Below are 17,803 nucleotides of genomic sequence, written 5' to 3' on the forward strand. Positions count from 1 at the left end.
GCCTCTTGAGGCCCTTCAGAAACCTTATCGTCATCTCATGTGAGAATACCAATCTACCCTGGACGTGAGTGTGGAAGACTGCTATGGCCACCAAGTGCACCTTGATCGATCAAAAGGCAAGGCCCTGGTGCTTTAAATGCAGGAGGTAATCCAGGATGGATTGCAGAGATGCGCTGATCAGAGAGATATTCTGCTCCGACTCCAGCAAGAAAAGCGCTTCCACTTTGAGAGGTAGGTAGCCATAGTGGAGGACTTTCTGCTTTCCAGAAGAACCTATTGGACCTGACTGAAGCAGGCCTGCTCCTCAGACTTCAGCCACCCAGTATCCACACTGTAAGGTGGAGAGAAGCAAGGTTCGTGTGCAGCAGCCACCCGTGATCCTGAGAGAGCAGGTCTGGGCGGTTGGGAAGAACCCACGGAGCTGCTACTGCCAAGTCTATGAGCGTGCCGAACCATTGCTGGAGAGGCCAAGCTGGGGAGATCATAATGACTCGCACCTTGTCCCTCTTGATCTTGAAAAGGACCCCACTGATCAGTGGAATTGGTGGGAAGGCATACATCAGAACGCCTGACCACACCATCTGAGGTCGGACGCAGCTGACACCAGAGATACTGTGGGCCATGAAGTTGCAACAGAACACCTTCCATCACTGGATCTGGGTTGGACCACCATTGGAGGGAGGTGAGCACCCAAGGAGGGATCGTGAAGAGCCTGTCTGGGGAATAGACCAACAATAGCCACATCTGAAGAGACCTTATCCATAGTCTTGTGTGCTGGATGATGTAGGTACACGCAGCCATGTGACGTAGGACTCTGAGGCAGACCCGAGCTGAGGCGAGCGGGTGTGCAGTGATTTGGGCAATCAGATCTGACATTGCCCTGAACCTGGCTTATGGTAAAAATGCTCTGGCCTGGGTGGCGTTGAAGAAAAGCTCCTATGAACTCTATCCTCTGAACAGGGACCAATGTCGATTTTTGTTCATTTATGAACAGGCCCAAAGCTTGACAAGTTGCTTGCAACACCTCAACACTGCGCTGCACCTGCCCTTTAGAGTGGCCCTTTTGGGAGCCAGTTGTCGAGGTAGGAAAAGATCTGGATACCCCGATGCCTGAGGTAGGCTATGACTACCGCCATGCACTTTATAAGCACTCTTGGCGCTGTAGGTAGGCCGAACAGGAGCATGATAATTGGTAGTATGTCTGAGCAACCACAAACTGTAGAAATCTCCTGTGGCTGGGAAATATCTAATTATGAAAGTAAGCGTCCTTCAGATTGAGGGCAGCATACCAGTCTCCAGGAACCAAGGAGGGAATGATGGAGGCCAGGGAGACTGTGAGGAACTTCAACTTCATGAAGTATTTGTTGAGGTCTCACAGGTCTAGGATGGGGCACAGAACCCCTTTGGCCTTTGGAATGAGAAAATACCAGGAGTAAAATCCTTTCCCTCTTTGTTCCACAGGAACTTCCTCTATGCACCTCCTGCGTGAGCAATTGCTCGTGAGAAGGGTCCCTGAGAAGGAGGGATAGAGAAATTGGAAGGTATAATCCACTGCCACCATATTGAGGACCCAAAGGTCTATAGTTATGGCGGTCCAAACAGGGAGTTAAGGCAACAAATGGTAGGAAAATAAAGGGTGAGACAGATCCTGATTGCAGGCTGCGAGGTCAGCCCTCAAGCGTCCCCTCAAAATGATTGCCTGTTACTAGGAGGGGCACGGCTCGAGCCTGAATGAGCCCGCACTACCGGCGGTTGGCCTTGGCGACACCTATATCCCCAGCTCTTCCTGTGGTAGAGTTCCACTCTGGCCTGCCTTGTGAACCTCTGTGTTTGCTTAGTCTTAAATCTCTTCCTAGCGTGGGATGGGATGTACAGTCCCAGTGAGCGAAGAGTGGCCCTGGGATCTTTCAGGCCATGTAATCTGCTGTCCGTTTGTTCAGCAAACAGGGCCACGCTGTCGAACAGGAGGTCCCGGCTAGACTGTTGAACTTCCACCGACAAGCCAGACGACTGCAACCATGATGCCCACCTCATTGACACCGCCAATGCCACTGCCCCGGCTGCAGAACCTGCCGCATCTGAGCCAGCCTGGAGGTAGGCCCTTGTAATTGCCCTACCCTCATCTAGTACGGCATTGAGCTCCTGCTTAGCATCCTGCAGGAGTGAGTCAGCAAACTTGGCCATGGATTTCCATACATTAAAGTGATACCTGCTGAGCAGGGCCTGATGATTTGCGATGCAAAGCTGTAGGCTGGCTGTAGAGTAAATTTTCCTGCCGTACAGATCAAGTCATTTCGGATCTTTATTCTTGGGGGTTGAGCTGGTTTGCCCCTGCCTGTTGTGCTCATTGGCATCTGCAACTACTAGTGACCTGGGGGAGGGAACTCGAAGTACTCAAACACTTTTACAGGGACGTAATACTTGCACTCTTCCCTCTGAGAAATAGGGGGCAGGGATGAAGGGGTCTGCTACAGGGCTTTTACAATTTTGACAACCTCGTTGTGTATGGGCAGGGCCACCCTTGCTGGGGCCGCTGCAGCCAGCACATCGAATAGGGAGTCCACTGGTTCAGACACTTGAGAAAATATATCTTTGAAGATTGTGACATCAAGAACCAAACCAAGGTTCTTGTGTACCAGGCCATTGTTATCCTCACTTTGCTGTACAGTGCTGAAACCTGGGTCATGTTCAGTAGACACCTCCAGGCTGTTGAATGATACCATCAACCGTGCCTCCACAAGAGCTTATGAATTAAGTGGGATGATCGACAGACTAACATCAGTTTTCTGTACCAAGCCAAGACCTCCAACATCAGAACTATAATCATCTGCCACCAAATCCGCTGGGCTGGTCAAGTTCTTCGAATGCCAGACAATCGACTCCCAAAGCAGGTCATGTTCTCACAACTGAGTCAAGACTAACAAATGAGGGGAGGGAAAAGAAAGCACTTCAAAGACACCCTCAAAGCAAACATGAAGAAGTGCAACATGGACATAAACTTATGGGAAACCCAAGCCCTCGACCAACTACAATGGAGAAGGACCACGTTGCAAGGATCCCAGCATTCCGAGACTCAACGAAGACAACAGGAAACAGAGAAACAGGAAAGGAAGAAAGAACATCCTGCAGCCTGCCTCAACAATCTAAATCTGCCCCTTCTACCGGAAAACATCTGCCCCAACTGTGATAAGATCTGTGGCTCCCAAACTGGTCTTATTAGCCATCTGCGGATCCACCAGCAATAACTGCTATCATTTCCTAGAAGACTATCATCCTCGAACTCCGAGGGATCACCAACTACTACTACTTATCCTCCTCAAGGCAAGCCACAGTAACAATGTGGGACAGGATTTAAGTTCAACACATGCTTTTTTTCCCTTGTTCTTCTGCAGATTAGTTCGAAGGAGAAAACAGAAGTATTTATTGCTCAATAGTTACATGCTTGAGATGATACAGAAATGAATTATTCTTATCTTGGCTTGTGTAATTACAGCATGCTTTTACTTTGCCCTATTAGTACCCACAGTAGAAGTTACAAAGGAAATAGTTGCATCAGCATGGGTAGATAGCCATCACCCTCCCATGAATCCAACTTAATTCCCTGTCTCATTCCACAAAGCAGTGTCTTTTTCTAGTAGAATCCCATAGATGGTGTATTTTATGTAGTACAATTAATGGCAAGATTCCCTTATTGATTTTATTTGTATTATATAAAAAGTAATCTTCATTGGCCTTTTAAAATCTGCCTTTGGAAAGATCCTATGCATTGTTTCTGCAGAACAACATTCAGGCAGTGGGTTAATCTTGTAATGCAGAACATGCCCTAACAACACGTTTTCTGAAATACAGAGAATGCCTAGAAAGTGTATATGTATCCTATAACATACATGTAACCTATGATCAGCCAGAAAAGGACATTACTGTAAATTCACCTTTAGAATACAGGCTAGACAGTAGGGTCTTATGAAATCCATAAACTGAATTAAGATATTCAGAGACCCTTCTCCTTACAATCTATTCCAGTAGGCTCGATAGTTCTCCTCATAATATCCCTCATTCAGGGATATTAAATAAATAACAGAATAACTAGTTTTCATTATTCCTCACCTGATGTCCCCATAGTCTATGCACAATATTATCATTATTTCCAAGGCAACCTCTTGTGATATAACAAAGGACAACAACTTCCGGTGAAGAATAAGCACTGGGAACAAATATACTCCTAAGCAACAAATATCCTGTTATCATGCAAACATCCTTGGAAATACAAAGTGCAATGATAAGAGAGACAGAAGCAAAGTTGGGCCCAATCAAAACACCGGGATTTAGACCAGGGATTCCCAAACTGTGGTAATTGTACCACTGGTGGTTCATGTACTTGTTGCAAGTGGTACACAGTAACAGAATGGTCTGTCCTTTTTAAGGAGTAGTGGGCCTAGCACCAACCAATCTCTGTTCCAGAACATGGCTCCTTTAAGGAAATAGGTATTCAAGAGAGCAGCAGACTAACTGGGGAATGAGGCCAGGTATAAGGCGGTAGCTACTTGATAAACAAGATAAAAGCTGTTGGTGGCTCCCAGGAGCAGAGAGAAGGCAGACAGGCTGGAGGGGAGAATTACAAGGTAGCATCTAGTCAGGAATGAGGCTCCCTATGATGATGAACCAGAAGTGAGACTGGTGGGCTGGTGAAGCCTCCCTTGGCTGTGCTGTGATCCCAGATAGGTTAACAGATGGGAGGAGGAAGTTGTGAGTCCAGGGACCAAAGCAGGAGATGACCTGTGGGAAAGACTCTCTGGAGAGGCCACTGGCAGAGCTCTCTGGTTCAGAGGGAAACAGGAATATGAAGTCTTGGAACAAGGGTGAATTGAAGCTGAAGCTGCCCGATGCCCAGATAAACCCCTCCAATTCCAGCCAAGACTCCTCACCTTGTCAAGGCTGATTCCCCACTCTGGCACGTCGAGTGCAGAAGGTGGGGGCCTGCAAGGATTTTTAAAAATTAATACTGGCCACTCCCGGCTTGTATTAAACTCCCAAGGTTACAGCTTTTTTCTGACCTTGGCTTAGTAAACGCTGCCACCACCCAAATGCAAAACCCCTTTTTGGAACCCAGGAATTCCTTCCTGTGGGGTACCCTCAAGCCCTTTCACACACACCCTCCGGGGAAGAGCTGAGAAAGAAAACAAAGGAAATTGCTGTTGCCACCATCTAATTAGACAACATGCACAAACCTCTTAAGACACCAAAAATCCAATCCTGTTCTTAACATTTACCTTTTTTATTAAAAACAAAAAGAAAGAAAATACATCTGGAACTTAGGCTTTTGCTAGATTTAAAACCACTTACAAAATTTAAACATCAAGAATAACCTTCTTGAGGTCCAGCTTAAAGGTTACAAGCAAAACAAAACGCATTTGGGGTTAGCACAGAGGAGTCCACAAGCCAATAAAAAATAAAAGTAATAACCCTAATCGTGTCTTCCTAGACCTTCCTGATCTACTTACACATTTGGGGGTTCCAAATAAGTAGTTCTAGGTATGATCTGATTATCTATGATCATACCTGGCTTAAAGCTTCTCATAGCATAACTGCTCCCTGTTCCCCTCTTCCCTGGAGAGCCACAACAGAAACAAAGGGCAATTTTTTCCCCCATTTTAAAAAGTTTTAGCCTTCCCATTGGCTCTTTTGGTCAGGTGCCCCACTCCCTTTCCTTTACCTGGGGGACTTTTTTAACCCTTTACAGGTAAAGCAAGCAGAGAACAGCCACCAAGAGGGACTTCTAGCTAACTGGCTGGCTGGGTGTCCATAAAAGGGAGCTATCCCCCCCTCTCCCCACTTAATTTATCACACCTGTCTACCATCCCCACTGAGCACCCCTTCCCATTTACACATACTCACCACCTGAGACCCTGAACTACACTAGAGTTGATGGGAAACTGTTTTGCTATCTCACAAAACTTTTTGTGCTGTGGAACAAGAATTTCTGACATCAGGATGAAAGTGAGACATTTTGAAGTTTTTTGTGAATAGCCAAAGAGACTCCCACCCACCTCAGAACAGCCAACAGCCTGGGGGTTGGGGTACTCACCTGGGTGGTAGGAAATGCAGGTTCAAATCCCTGCTCTGCCTAAATTCAGATTCAAGACCTGGGTCTCCCATATCCCAGGTGAGTAACCCGTCCTCCAAGCTATTCTGGGAGGTATCTCTTTCTCTCTTACTCTGAGTTTGAGCAGAAGTTCTACTGGAAACCTCTCCTGACAAAAGTTCTGTCAGAACTGGAACCTTCCCGTGAAAAGTTTAGACAAACTGGCATTTTCTGATGAAAAACCATTTCATTGAAAAATTCCCAACTAGCTGTAATCCTTATGTCCTCTAACTCTCCCCCAGCGATACTCCTCATTCTTTTAGTTACCTCAGGTGGATATCCATCAGCCAGATTCAAAACTTATTTTATTAGGAGTCCGTAAATACTTAAGTAAAGTCTATTAAGGCCTAAAATGTGCACAGAAAGGAGAAATTTGCATGTGGTACTTCAAACATCCATTTTGTAAGAAGGTGGTGGTACATGAACCTATAAAGTTTGGGAATTGCTGATTTAGACTCCAGATTGTCCAGATTTGGCCCCTTGTAGGGACAACCTATGCCTATGAACTTTGCTTTCGGCCCATATCTAAGCAGGACATTTTTAACCGGGTCTATAATACGTCAGCTACTCTAACCCCATTCCTTTAAAACAAACACTACTCCTAGTCCAACTGAGTTACGGGTATGACCCTATATTTCTCCTCAAAGGCCTCTAATTACAGCTTTCAAATGTCTAATGATTAACTTTTTTTTTTTTTTTTTACTATAAAATATTTTTATAAACTTTTTGCAATCTCACATCATAATTGATCACACATACAGATCTCTGGGCCAAGCCCTTCGGCATGGCTGCTTTGCATCATACAACCAGCATAATCTGGCCCTAAAAGTGGTTTAGCAAGCCCAAGCCTAATGGTGATTCAGCAGTGGCAGAGAGGCTCATAGGAGCTATTATGAAACAGGTCCTTACTGTTGCAGCAGTGTAAAGAGACTGGCAGGATGTCCATGCACCATGTTGATCTTTCCCTGCATGTCCATCCATTAATGGCTATGGCAGTCCTGCCTGAGTTAGAGCAGCCCACGTGTTGTTCTAATGCAGAACAGAGGGCATGGCAATACACAGTGCAGCCCCAGAAACAGGGCACAGGAGAAATGTCAGATGCCTTTACATCCCAGCCCAGACCTGCATCTAGTGCATTTTGACCACAAGTGAGGAACTCCCACAACTAAGAATTAAAGGCAAACTGAAAGGCTTGTTTGTGTCTTATTCTGGTTCAGGAACCAGGGTTCTGTGATTCTGCTGCAGCAGTTTACTATGGCTCTGACAACAGCAAGGGACTGGGAGTCAGGAGATCGAGGGTCCATTCTTGACTCTGCCACTAATTCCCTATCGCCTTGGGCAAGTCACTTAGACTCCCTGTGCCTTGGTTTCCCCATCTATAAAACGAGTCTAATGACACCTATGCTCCTTTGTAAAGCACTTGAAAATGTCAGATCAAAAAGCTATATAAATGCTAAGTGTATCTGTCATCATTAATAGCTGCACTGTTCACAATGATTTAAGAGTCAGTGACACTTATTACAAGTGACGTCCCTTATTTTTTTTAACTCTGTGCAACAAGATCGGGAGCTGCTGCAAGCAGCAAGAAGTACCCCGGCGAAAGTAGGTGAGTACTGCTTATTAACTATTAATAATAATAAATGATGATAATAATATTGGGAGAAGAGGTGGAGTGAGGCTGGTAAGAAAACAGTCCCTTATTTTTTAAATATAATGTTGGCAACTCTAGAAAAAGTGATTTATTAACTCAAGTAACTGATTTTCATATCTAAACACACTTTAACACAAAAAAGATCATTGTAAAGTTTACTCTTATTAGGGATGTGGGATCTTAAATTATCTGGGGTTTGTTCATCTTAAGAGCATTTCAGTTCCCCTTTAAGTGTAGGCCACAATAGAAACTGGAATCTAGATATGTTGAGAGTCCTAGATTTTACAAGTCAAGGCTGAGAACCTGCTCTGAAAGTTTCCCTTCAAATGCATTTATCCACAAGACAAGACAGGAATCCATGCAGATCTGCTCCAGCTAGTACACTCAGGAGACATCTGTTGTAAAGTTACATTGCAAATTGACATTTACTTGCTTGTTCTGACTGGGGCCTGGCCTACACTACACAGTTAGGTCGACATAAGGCAGATTACCTTGACCTAATTAGGTCAGTGTCTAAACTACAGCTTTGTCCCGCCAATATAAGTGCCCTACTACACTGACATAACTCCACTCCACAAAAGGCGTAGGGCATATGTTGGTGTAGTTAGGGCAACTCAGTGACTGTGTGGACACTGTTACTTATATCAGCTGTTAGCTCTCCAGTCAATTTCACGGCTCCCATTGACAAGAAAGGCAGACAGCTAGAGCCCAGCTACACCCTGCTTCCCTGGAGAGCTGGGCAGCAGGGCCCCACTCCCATCTGAGAGGCAGGGCAAGAAGCCCAGGAAGTTTTCCCCCCTTTCCCTTCCCAGCTCCTGGCATGGAATGAGGAGCTGCGGGGGGGGGAGGAGGGGGGGGAGGTGGAAGAGGGAACCAGCCCACCTGGAGCCCAGGAGGCAGCCAGGCTCCCAGCAGGGATCTGGAAGTAGAGCTGAGAGACTGGGCTCTGCCACACTGCCCTTCTTAGCACAGTGTGGATATGCACCACTGCAGTAACTACTGCGGTGGCTGTAAACAGACCTAATATAGGCTGACTTAAGTTTTTAAGTGTAGACATACCATGGGTCTCAGATCACCAGATACAAGAAGAAAAAAATGCCAGATAGCCCAGCCCTGACATGCACCAAGTGGATCAAAAGTGAAATCTGAGTGAACTTGGCTTCTGATGTGTTTTCCTGTTGCTAAAACAGGATTGAGTAAGAAACAGGCAGAATTACTTGGACCACAGATCAGTGAGAAAGCTCCAGAGCGAGAGAGAACATGCAACACAGCAAACAGAGCAGAGGGCTTCCAGAATGAATGAAAATCATCCGAGACTCATACTGAAGAGGGAGTACGTATAGACAATTCGTCCATTTGATGATCACCGAGAGAGCTTTCAAAATGAGTCCTTGTTAAACTCAGACTGAATTATGGAAAGTCCTCACAAACCAACAATACCCATGAAGAGCTGACATTCCTTCCCTTCCCAGCCCTGCAACACAAATAGCCAGGGATTCGGAAACAGATTTGGGTAAAGCAGATACAGCCAGTTCAGATAAAGGATCTTAATTTCTGCTATTACTTTTGTAATCTGCTCAAGTCCCAGCATTTATAACTAACCTAAACATTTATTTGTTGATATTCGTTTTGGACAGAAATCTGTCCTGCAAGACTTTTGATAGTGGGTTTTTCTTCTGTGTTTGTAAAGCACTTAGCACAATGGGGCCCAGATCCTGATTATTTGCTACCCACAATACAGAAAAATAGTAAAATGCTGAAAAGTTTCCAAGAAGACCCAAAAGTTTGGATCACTGTCAAATGTCCACCAAAGTGCTCTGGAAGAAAGAGTATGAAAAGTGTTATATAAAAGCAAATTCTATTTTTTTCATCAGATTCCACTCCCAGCCATCTGCTCTCCACATATCTAGAACTGCTCTCCCCCAGTCCCTCTTCAAACCAGCATTTTCCCATCATATTATAAGTTTGTTCCAAATGGAAAAAGCAAAATGTCCCTCAACCTGATCCTTCTTCCTTCCATCATCATAATTTTGATTGCCTTACAGCCTGCACTGCAATGTCCCACTTTATAATAAATTCCCCAACTTAGAAATACCAGAATGCATCACAGAGACCAGGTAGGCGAGGTAATACCTTTTATTGGACCAACTTCGTTTGGTGAGCGTGTAAGCTCAAAAGCTTGTCTTTGAGTTGTTCTTCAGACCTGGGAAACTTAGTCAGTGTCACAGCTAAATACAAGGTGGAACATATCGTGTAGTACAAATAGTTAACATATTTCAAGGGATCATTCAAGGTGAAGTGGCCTGTTTCCCTGCTACCTCACCCTCGCCTTCCTCGCCTCTTTATGACTGGAGGGGTGTTAAAGGGCCTCTTCACCGTGCATGATCCCTTGAAATATGTGTTATCTCTTCCACCTTGTATTTAGCTGTGACACTGTTCCCCAGACTTCAAGAAGAGCTCTGTGTAGCTTAAAAGCTTGTCTCTCTCACCAACAGATATTAGTCCAATACAAAATATTACCTCACCCACCTTGTCTCTCTAATTTCCTGGGGCTGTCACAGCTACAACACCACTGCACAGAGAATGCATCATGTCAGTTCCAACTTAAGGTACATGCAACAATGCTAGTAAGAGATTAAGGCCTTGTCTACACTGCAGAGTTTTTTCGCAAAAAGGCGGCTTTTGGTGACAAAACAGTAGAGGTGTACACACTGCAATGCGACTTTTGGCAACAAAACTCCTCCATTTTAGCGACAAAATAAAACCACTTCGATGAGAGAGACAGGGCTTTTTACACAAAAGTTTTGCTGCCAAAGTGCCGTGTAGACACCACGCTTGATTTTATTGCTGTAATTGGCCTCCAGAAGGTATCCCACAATGCCCACCCTGACCGCTCTGGTCAGCAGTTCCAACTCCGCTGCCCTGTAGCCAGGCAAGCAACTGTCCGCTCCTCCTCCCTGAAAGCCCTGGGAATTTTGGAAATTCAACTTTCTGTTTGCTCAGCATGGAGAGCTCACATCGCATCTCCCCAGCTGACAATGGTGGCTCCAGGCGGAAAATCCTCTCCTGCTTAGATCAATGCAGAGCTGCTGGATCTGCTCAGTATTTGGGGAGAGGAGGCTGTGCAGTCCTTCCAGCTGCGCTCTAGCCGTAGGAATTTCGATACCTACAGGCAGATTTCTCAAAGCTTGTGAGAAAAAGGCTATGATCAGGACATGCTGCTGTGCAGAGAAAAGATCAAGGAGCTAAGGCAGGTGTACCAGAAGGCTAGGGAGGCAAACTGTCACCCCAGTGCTGCGTCCTAGACCTGCCGTTTTTAGAAGGAATTGGACACTATCCTCGGCAGTGACCCCACCTCCACCACCAAGAGCTCCGTGGATACTTCAGCAGGGCTGGAGCCGGCCGAAAGTGGACCTAACCCAGAGGACTAAATCATTGACGAAGCGGTGGAGGCAGACAACGACGTACAGCTCACAGCAGGGTCACCTGGTGGTGTGTCCAGTCAGGAGCTGTTTTCCACTCTGGAGGTGTCCAGCCAGTCTTGGCAGTCACACTCTGGCAAGCAAGAAGCAGGAGAGGAGACCCCTGGTAAGTGGTTTTGCTTTGCAAAGTACAGAGGTGGGTTGAGGGCATAGAAACACAGCCAGCCTTCTACATTTCTATGTGCTGGACATTTCCCTGTGCAGCTAAGCAGTATGGAAGAACAGGGTGTCACAAGAATCACTTGTGCAGGGACCAAAACAGCACACGGGCAGAAAGCATAGGGATTGGGGTAGAAGCCACAAGCATGTAGTAGATGCACCATTGCTTCCTTGCTTACTCTCAGGAGTGAGATATCTGCTACAATGACCCGTCGTCTGTGAAAAAGGGTAGGAAAATTTAGAATATTGTCCCCTAGTCAACTGCACCATGACCCTTTCATATTGTTTTTCCCCCGATTTAGAATGCCCTCCGCCGCGGACTAAACTCACCATGCTTGGAGTGTTCCCTGGCATGTGTGCTTAACAAACATCAGTGAGAAAGTGATTGGTATGTTAGTAGAGATGTATTTTACTATACTGCTTCAATGCTGTGCGTGTATTTAACAATCATTCATCTGTGTGTCATTCCTCGTGCTTCTGCAGATGTGGCCTTCAGAGGCACCCCCTACACACCGGCGGAGCACCTCCACCTGATAAGAAAGTGCCCAAGACAGAGAAAGGAAGACATGTTCCAGGAGGTCATGCAATGCTCAGATGCAGAAAACAGGGAACGCAGGCAGTGGAAGAAAAATCAATGCAGGACAAAAAAGAAAATGAGACCTACTCTAGGGATGCAATGGAGAGGATGATTAAAGTTATGGAGAAGCAAACTGACATACTACAAACCCTCATAACCCTCCAGCCTAAACAGATGCATGCCTGCTCTCTCCTTCAGCATATTCAATACTCTTTCCTATGCCTTCCCCAAACTCCATTCATAAATTGCTTTCCCCTGTCTGTAACTTCTCACTTTCCCGTTCACTCCACCCCCACAGCACCTTTTCAAATGATAGCTGGACTTGCGCACAGCTCTGAAAGTCAGTCCTCCCCGGTACGTACGTACGTACGTACGTGTGTGTGTGTTTCCAGCAAACTGTGATAGCACATGGCAGCAAAAACAAACAAGCAGTTAAATCATTTGCTTACACTGAATCCCAGGCCACAAAAATCACAAGTGCTCCCTAGCAAAACTGGATTTCATTAGGCATTGTAGTCCAGAGCATAGCAACATATATTACTGGTTCTCATCTTCAAAGTGTTGCCTCAAAGCTTCCCAGATTTGAATTGCGCCCCACTGTCCTCTCATAGCCCTGGTATCTGGCTGCTCGAAAGCCGCAGCCAGGTGTTCTGCCTGAGCAATCCACCCGAGCAAACTTTTCACCCTTGCCTTCACAAATATTGGGCAATATGCAACATACAGCAACAACCATGGGAATATTATCCTCACTGAGGTCTAACCTGCCGTAAAGGCATCAAGAGCACGCCTTTCATCTACCAAACGTGCATTCCAAGGGTATCCTGCACCTAATTCAACCTATTGTTGAACCCTCCTTACTGCTATCTAGGTTTCCCATGTAAGGCTTCATGAGCCAAGGCATTAAGGGGTATGCCAGGTCTTCCAGGATCACTATGTGCATTTCAACATCCCCTACTGTAATTTTCTGGTCTGGAAAGATAGCCCACGCTTGCAGCATTCTGTACATGCTGGTGTTTCTAAATATACATGTGTCATGCACCTTTTCAGACCACCCCACATTGATGTCAGTGAAACGTCTGCAGTGGTCCACAAGCGCCTGCAACACCATGGAGAAGTACCCCTTCCTATTGATGTATTCCGTCACAAAGTGGTCCGGTGCCAAAATTGGAACATGCATGCCATCTGTTGCCCCTCCAGTTAGTGAAACCCATTTCTGCAAAGCCATCTGCTATTTCACATACATTATCAAGAGTCATGATCCTTCGTAGCAGGATGCCATTAATGGCCCCTGCACACTTGCGTTAACGCAGCCCCAACAGTCGACTTCCCGACGCCAAACTGATTTGTGACCAACCAGTAGCAGTTTGGAGTTGCCAGCTTCCACACTGCGATTGCCATGCCTTTCTCCACTGAAAAGATAGCTCTCATTTGGGCATCCCTGCACCGTAGAGCTGGGGCAAGCTCAGCACACAGTTCCAGGAAAGGGGCTTTTCTCATCCGAAAGTTCTGCAGTCACTACTCATCATCCCAGACCTGCCTAATGATGCTATCCCACCACTCATTGCAGGGTTCCCGAGCCCAAAAGCAACAATCCAATGAGTGCAGCTACTCCGTGAATGCCAAAAGTAATCTAATGTTGCTCCTATCGATGTCAGACAGCATGTCACACAACTGTGAATCCCACCGAGTTCAGAACTTTACGATTAACTGCACAGCAATGTGTTACTGACAGCTAGTGGAGCATTTGACTGCAATGCAGGATCCAGTCTTTCAGACACAGTTGGCGGGGCGAGCAGAAAACAAGGGATGTTGAAAAATGCCGCAGACTTAAGATGGAAGAAAATGGACTCCCGGGATGGAAAGCAATGCATCATGGAAGATTGTGCCCTGACCCCCCATGATGCGCTGCGATCCACTCTTCCTTTCCACAAGATCCAGTGGTAGAAGGCGGAGAGCTGAACTGTGGGATAGCTACCCACAATGTTTTGCTCTCACTGTCGATGCTACTGCCCCAAGTGTGGACGCGCTCTGCCAACAGAGGAAGACAGTATGAATGGGCAATAACAATTTTCTTTTAAGCGCTTTTTGATCGTCAACAAAACTTTTGGTGAAAAAACTCTGCTGGTGTAGAATTGGCCTCGAACAATGAAGGCAGTGGTGCTGCAGGGTCATCTTTAAAAAAGTTGTTATTAAAGGGTGTTTTCTTGACTGTGTAACGAGTTCTGGGTAGAAAGGGAAAGTAACTGACTATACATTTAATGCTTCATCCAAACCTTAAAGAAAGAAGAAGAAGGGTAGGTTCTATTCTGAAAGGAAGACTTTGTGGGTTCATACTGATTTGGATTGTTTTCTAAACCAAAGCAAGGACCTACGGTCAGTGCTAAACTGAAAATTACTTTGGACCAGATCCAATTTAAACCAGTTGAGAAGTAGTTCCATTGAACTTAATGGAATTAAGCCAATTAATAACCAACTGAAGAGCCATTTATGTCCAGAGATTTGCAAAAGGAGGGAAAATATCCAGTAAATTTCATTTTGGAACTACAGGTTTGTTTGTTTTTAAATAAAGGACAACTCTCCTTATTCTGCCCTGCAGAATGAGTCCATGCAGAAACCTACTGTTGTATAATTTTATGCATGCTACTAAATAAATATAAGAGGGTTTCATTGCTCTGTAAGCAAGTACAAAAATACTATTATTCTGATGATGAATTATTTGTATTACTAATAGGAAGTGGGAAAGCTGTGTTTTCTCAACAAATTTAGCTGGGATAAGTCTCGAGCAGGATTCTTTTTTCTGTCCGAAATTTATGATGAAAGAACAGAACTGAATTCTGAGAGGCCTACATGCTTCTGGCTTGTAGACTAGTCCCATAAATCAGAAGGGAAAATGAGAATAGTGGAAATGATGCAGCATAGGTGACATGTTTCTTGAATTTCACACACACGCCAAACCAAAAGAAAAAGCCATCATGAATCTTCATACTTACAAACATGAAACATTAGCAAGAGACAGGACCTGATCCAGCAAGGCACAAACCTACCTCAGCTTCCTGTGGCATTAGCAGGGGATGGGGAATACACCACCTCACTGGCTCAGGTCCTAAGAAGCAATGCTTTTTGATATGTTTATATGCACACATTACAATAACTTATGTAGCTAATATAAGGCCTGATCAAATGCCCATTGAAGTCAATGGAAAGACTTAATGGAGTTCAAAGGGCTTTAGATTGGGCCCTTAGTTGCTCTTGGAAACACTGCTAATACATGTATCAGTAGCTTTCACCAGTCCTCCCCTCTTCTCTCAACAAAAGGAATAAGTGCAAATTACAAATCAAATCAATTACAATATGTACAAGCTCACTACCACAGTAGACTCATCCAATGCCCACAGAAAAGAAATCCAAAGCCAGCAAAGAAGCACAACAAACAGGTTTTTAAAAAGCAGAATGCTGTGACTGTGTGAGATCATGAAACACATCCAAATTACTATCAGTGCTAACGGCACATTCAAACAGGGTTTGGGTTGGTTTGTTTTTAATTTTTACATACCAGTTGAGGATATCTGATCATCACAGAGTTCTCATTCACCTAACAAGCTGGCGGAAATGCTGAAAAGAGTAGAAAGCAGTAGATAGATAGCAATATTTTAGCAACATTTATAAAAGAACTGAAAGCAACTAAAGGAGAAGATTACAGGGCTTGTTTGTTTTCATCAGTCAACAGTTTTTTTCACTTTCAAAAATTACATGCAGTTTTGCTAATGATAGGTGCTGTTTTCAATAAGGTCTCTCAATAAGCTGTGGATAATTAAAACAAAATAAAGAAAAAAAGGAGAGACTGCTGTTTGTATACAAGAGATCTGATATTATGTGGCATGCATTGCAACAATATGGTAGCCACCTTGAAAACACATATTATGTCAGTTCACATTTTAAAACTTAACAGAGGGTCCTGTGGCACCTTTAAGACTAACAGATGTATTGGAGCATAAGCTTTCATGGGTGAATACCCAATTCTCTGTTGCTTTTTACAGATCCAGACTAACACGGCTACTCCTCCGATTTTAAAACTTGGCGAGGTTGTATTAACTATTTTATGTAGGTCACTCAAAGTTTGTGCGTATATGTCCTTTCCTTCCTTCTAAAGAAAAACATAGGCCCCCAATTCAGCAAAGCACTCAAACATGCACTTAATTTAAACTTTAAATGCATTGCTGAATCAGGGCCACTATTACTACAACATTCCTTACCTGCTCTAATATTTCCTAACTTCTTTTTGTAAGTCAGTCAAGTTTACAACGTATAGACTAAGATTCTGTAATATCTCTGTAGATGTATATTTTAAACTAGATAGGCATTACTGGTGGAATTTTTTAAAAAGTGTTCAGCATATCTTAACTCTGCTGCCACTAAAATGAGTGGCAAGACTCCCTCTGACTTAAGTGGGAGCAGAGTGAGGCCAGTGCTGAGCGCTTTTGAAAATCCCAGCCTAAATATGTAACTACTTCTAAGACACATTTACAACTTATTACCTTTGATAACAAATGCTTCAGTCACCAGGCGCAGACGGTACAAAGGTTCATTTTCTATGGAGATGTCATCAATTCTTGCTCTGGCATACATGCTGACTGCATCCCTGTAGGATCCCTCCACATAATGGAGCTTCCCAAGGATCAACACTGCTTCAGTCATATATTTAGGCTGGAAAAATAAAGATTTTTCTGTGATGAGATACGTGGAGAGCAAAACAGCATTACCTCAGAGAAAACTGTGCTAGACATAAAGCAAAAATCAAGAACATCTGTTAGGAATGGTCTAGGTATACTTGGTCCTGCCTCAGCACAGGGGGCTGGCCCTGATGACCTCTCGGGGTCCCTTTCAGCATTACATTTCTAGTCTCAATACTGCTGGCTTCCCCTGTAGTTAACTCTCCAAAGCTAGGTGTGGAACACGGTTGTCGGACAAAGACTCCAGTCTTAAGCTCATGCTTTTAAGTCTGAGATCAGTGGGTAATAAAGTGTCAAAAACTGCTCTGAAGCCCTGTTCTGGAACCTACAACATGGGGGCACCAGAGTTGATACCCTCACATGGATCTGGTAGAGCTATTCTATTGCACTAGCAGTTGTGGACAGCATACAGAACTGGGACAGTGTCACTGATTTTACTACACAGGATTTGTTTCTTTTTTCCTAGTGGGGCACTGCTCTACCTGCCCTGTGGCAAGCCCACTAGCCGGATACCCCCCATGACTCCTAATGAGTCCTAAATGAGGTTTCCTCTTTTCAAATTAAAGAACAGAAACCCATTTCCAGCCTTCTTTCCCTACCCCAGCTGGCATGACACAGGGAATAGTGCAACCCCAGATCACAGTAACTCTGTGGCTCCTGCAGCCCCCCTGGGCAGACAGGACCAGGGATATGCATGCCTGATGGGGGAATGTGAGGAGCTAGTTTGTTTATGCTCCTCACTGCCCAAGCAGCTCTGGACCACAGTGAATGCAGGGCCCCTCTGTACCCCACTACAGTTTGCACATTCTAAACAATAATACACAGTCAGTTTATGTGGCCTATTGGAAATTTAAGTGCCCTCCAAAAGAACAGTAATTGGTTTGTGACCTCCATTGTGTCTCTAATGTACAAACAAGGCCCAGAACGTCTGAGGGTTTTGTTTCTTTGTTTTGTTTTTAACTTCTTGGGTTTTAACATTGAAATTTAAGTCTTATCTCCCCATTTTCTTCAGAAAGATTCTGTGGATGAACAGAGAACTAATAGGATGATGACATTGCAAGT

At 44.7% G+C, this 17,803-nt stretch overlaps 1 protein-coding gene across 1 annotated transcript in view; it reads right to left on the reverse strand.

Annotated features, from left to right (window-relative positions):
* The window catches only part of TTC7A (tetratricopeptide repeat domain 7A), a 304,003-nt gene that overhangs the window by 277,013 nt on the left and 9,187 nt on the right, over positions 1-17,803 (reverse strand). The window contains exon 3 of the mRNA XM_054022426.1: positions 16,547-16,715. Within this exon, the coding sequence (XP_053878401.1) occupies positions 16,547-16,715 (169 nt within the window). The remainder of the gene's footprint in view (positions 1-16,546; positions 16,716-17,803) is intronic.

This window comes from Malaclemys terrapin, chromosome 3, assembly GCF_027887155.1.
Source record: "Malaclemys terrapin pileata isolate rMalTer1 chromosome 3, rMalTer1.hap1, whole genome shotgun sequence".
In the NCBI taxonomy this organism is placed as follows: domain Eukaryota; kingdom Metazoa; phylum Chordata; order Testudines; family Emydidae; genus Malaclemys; species Malaclemys terrapin.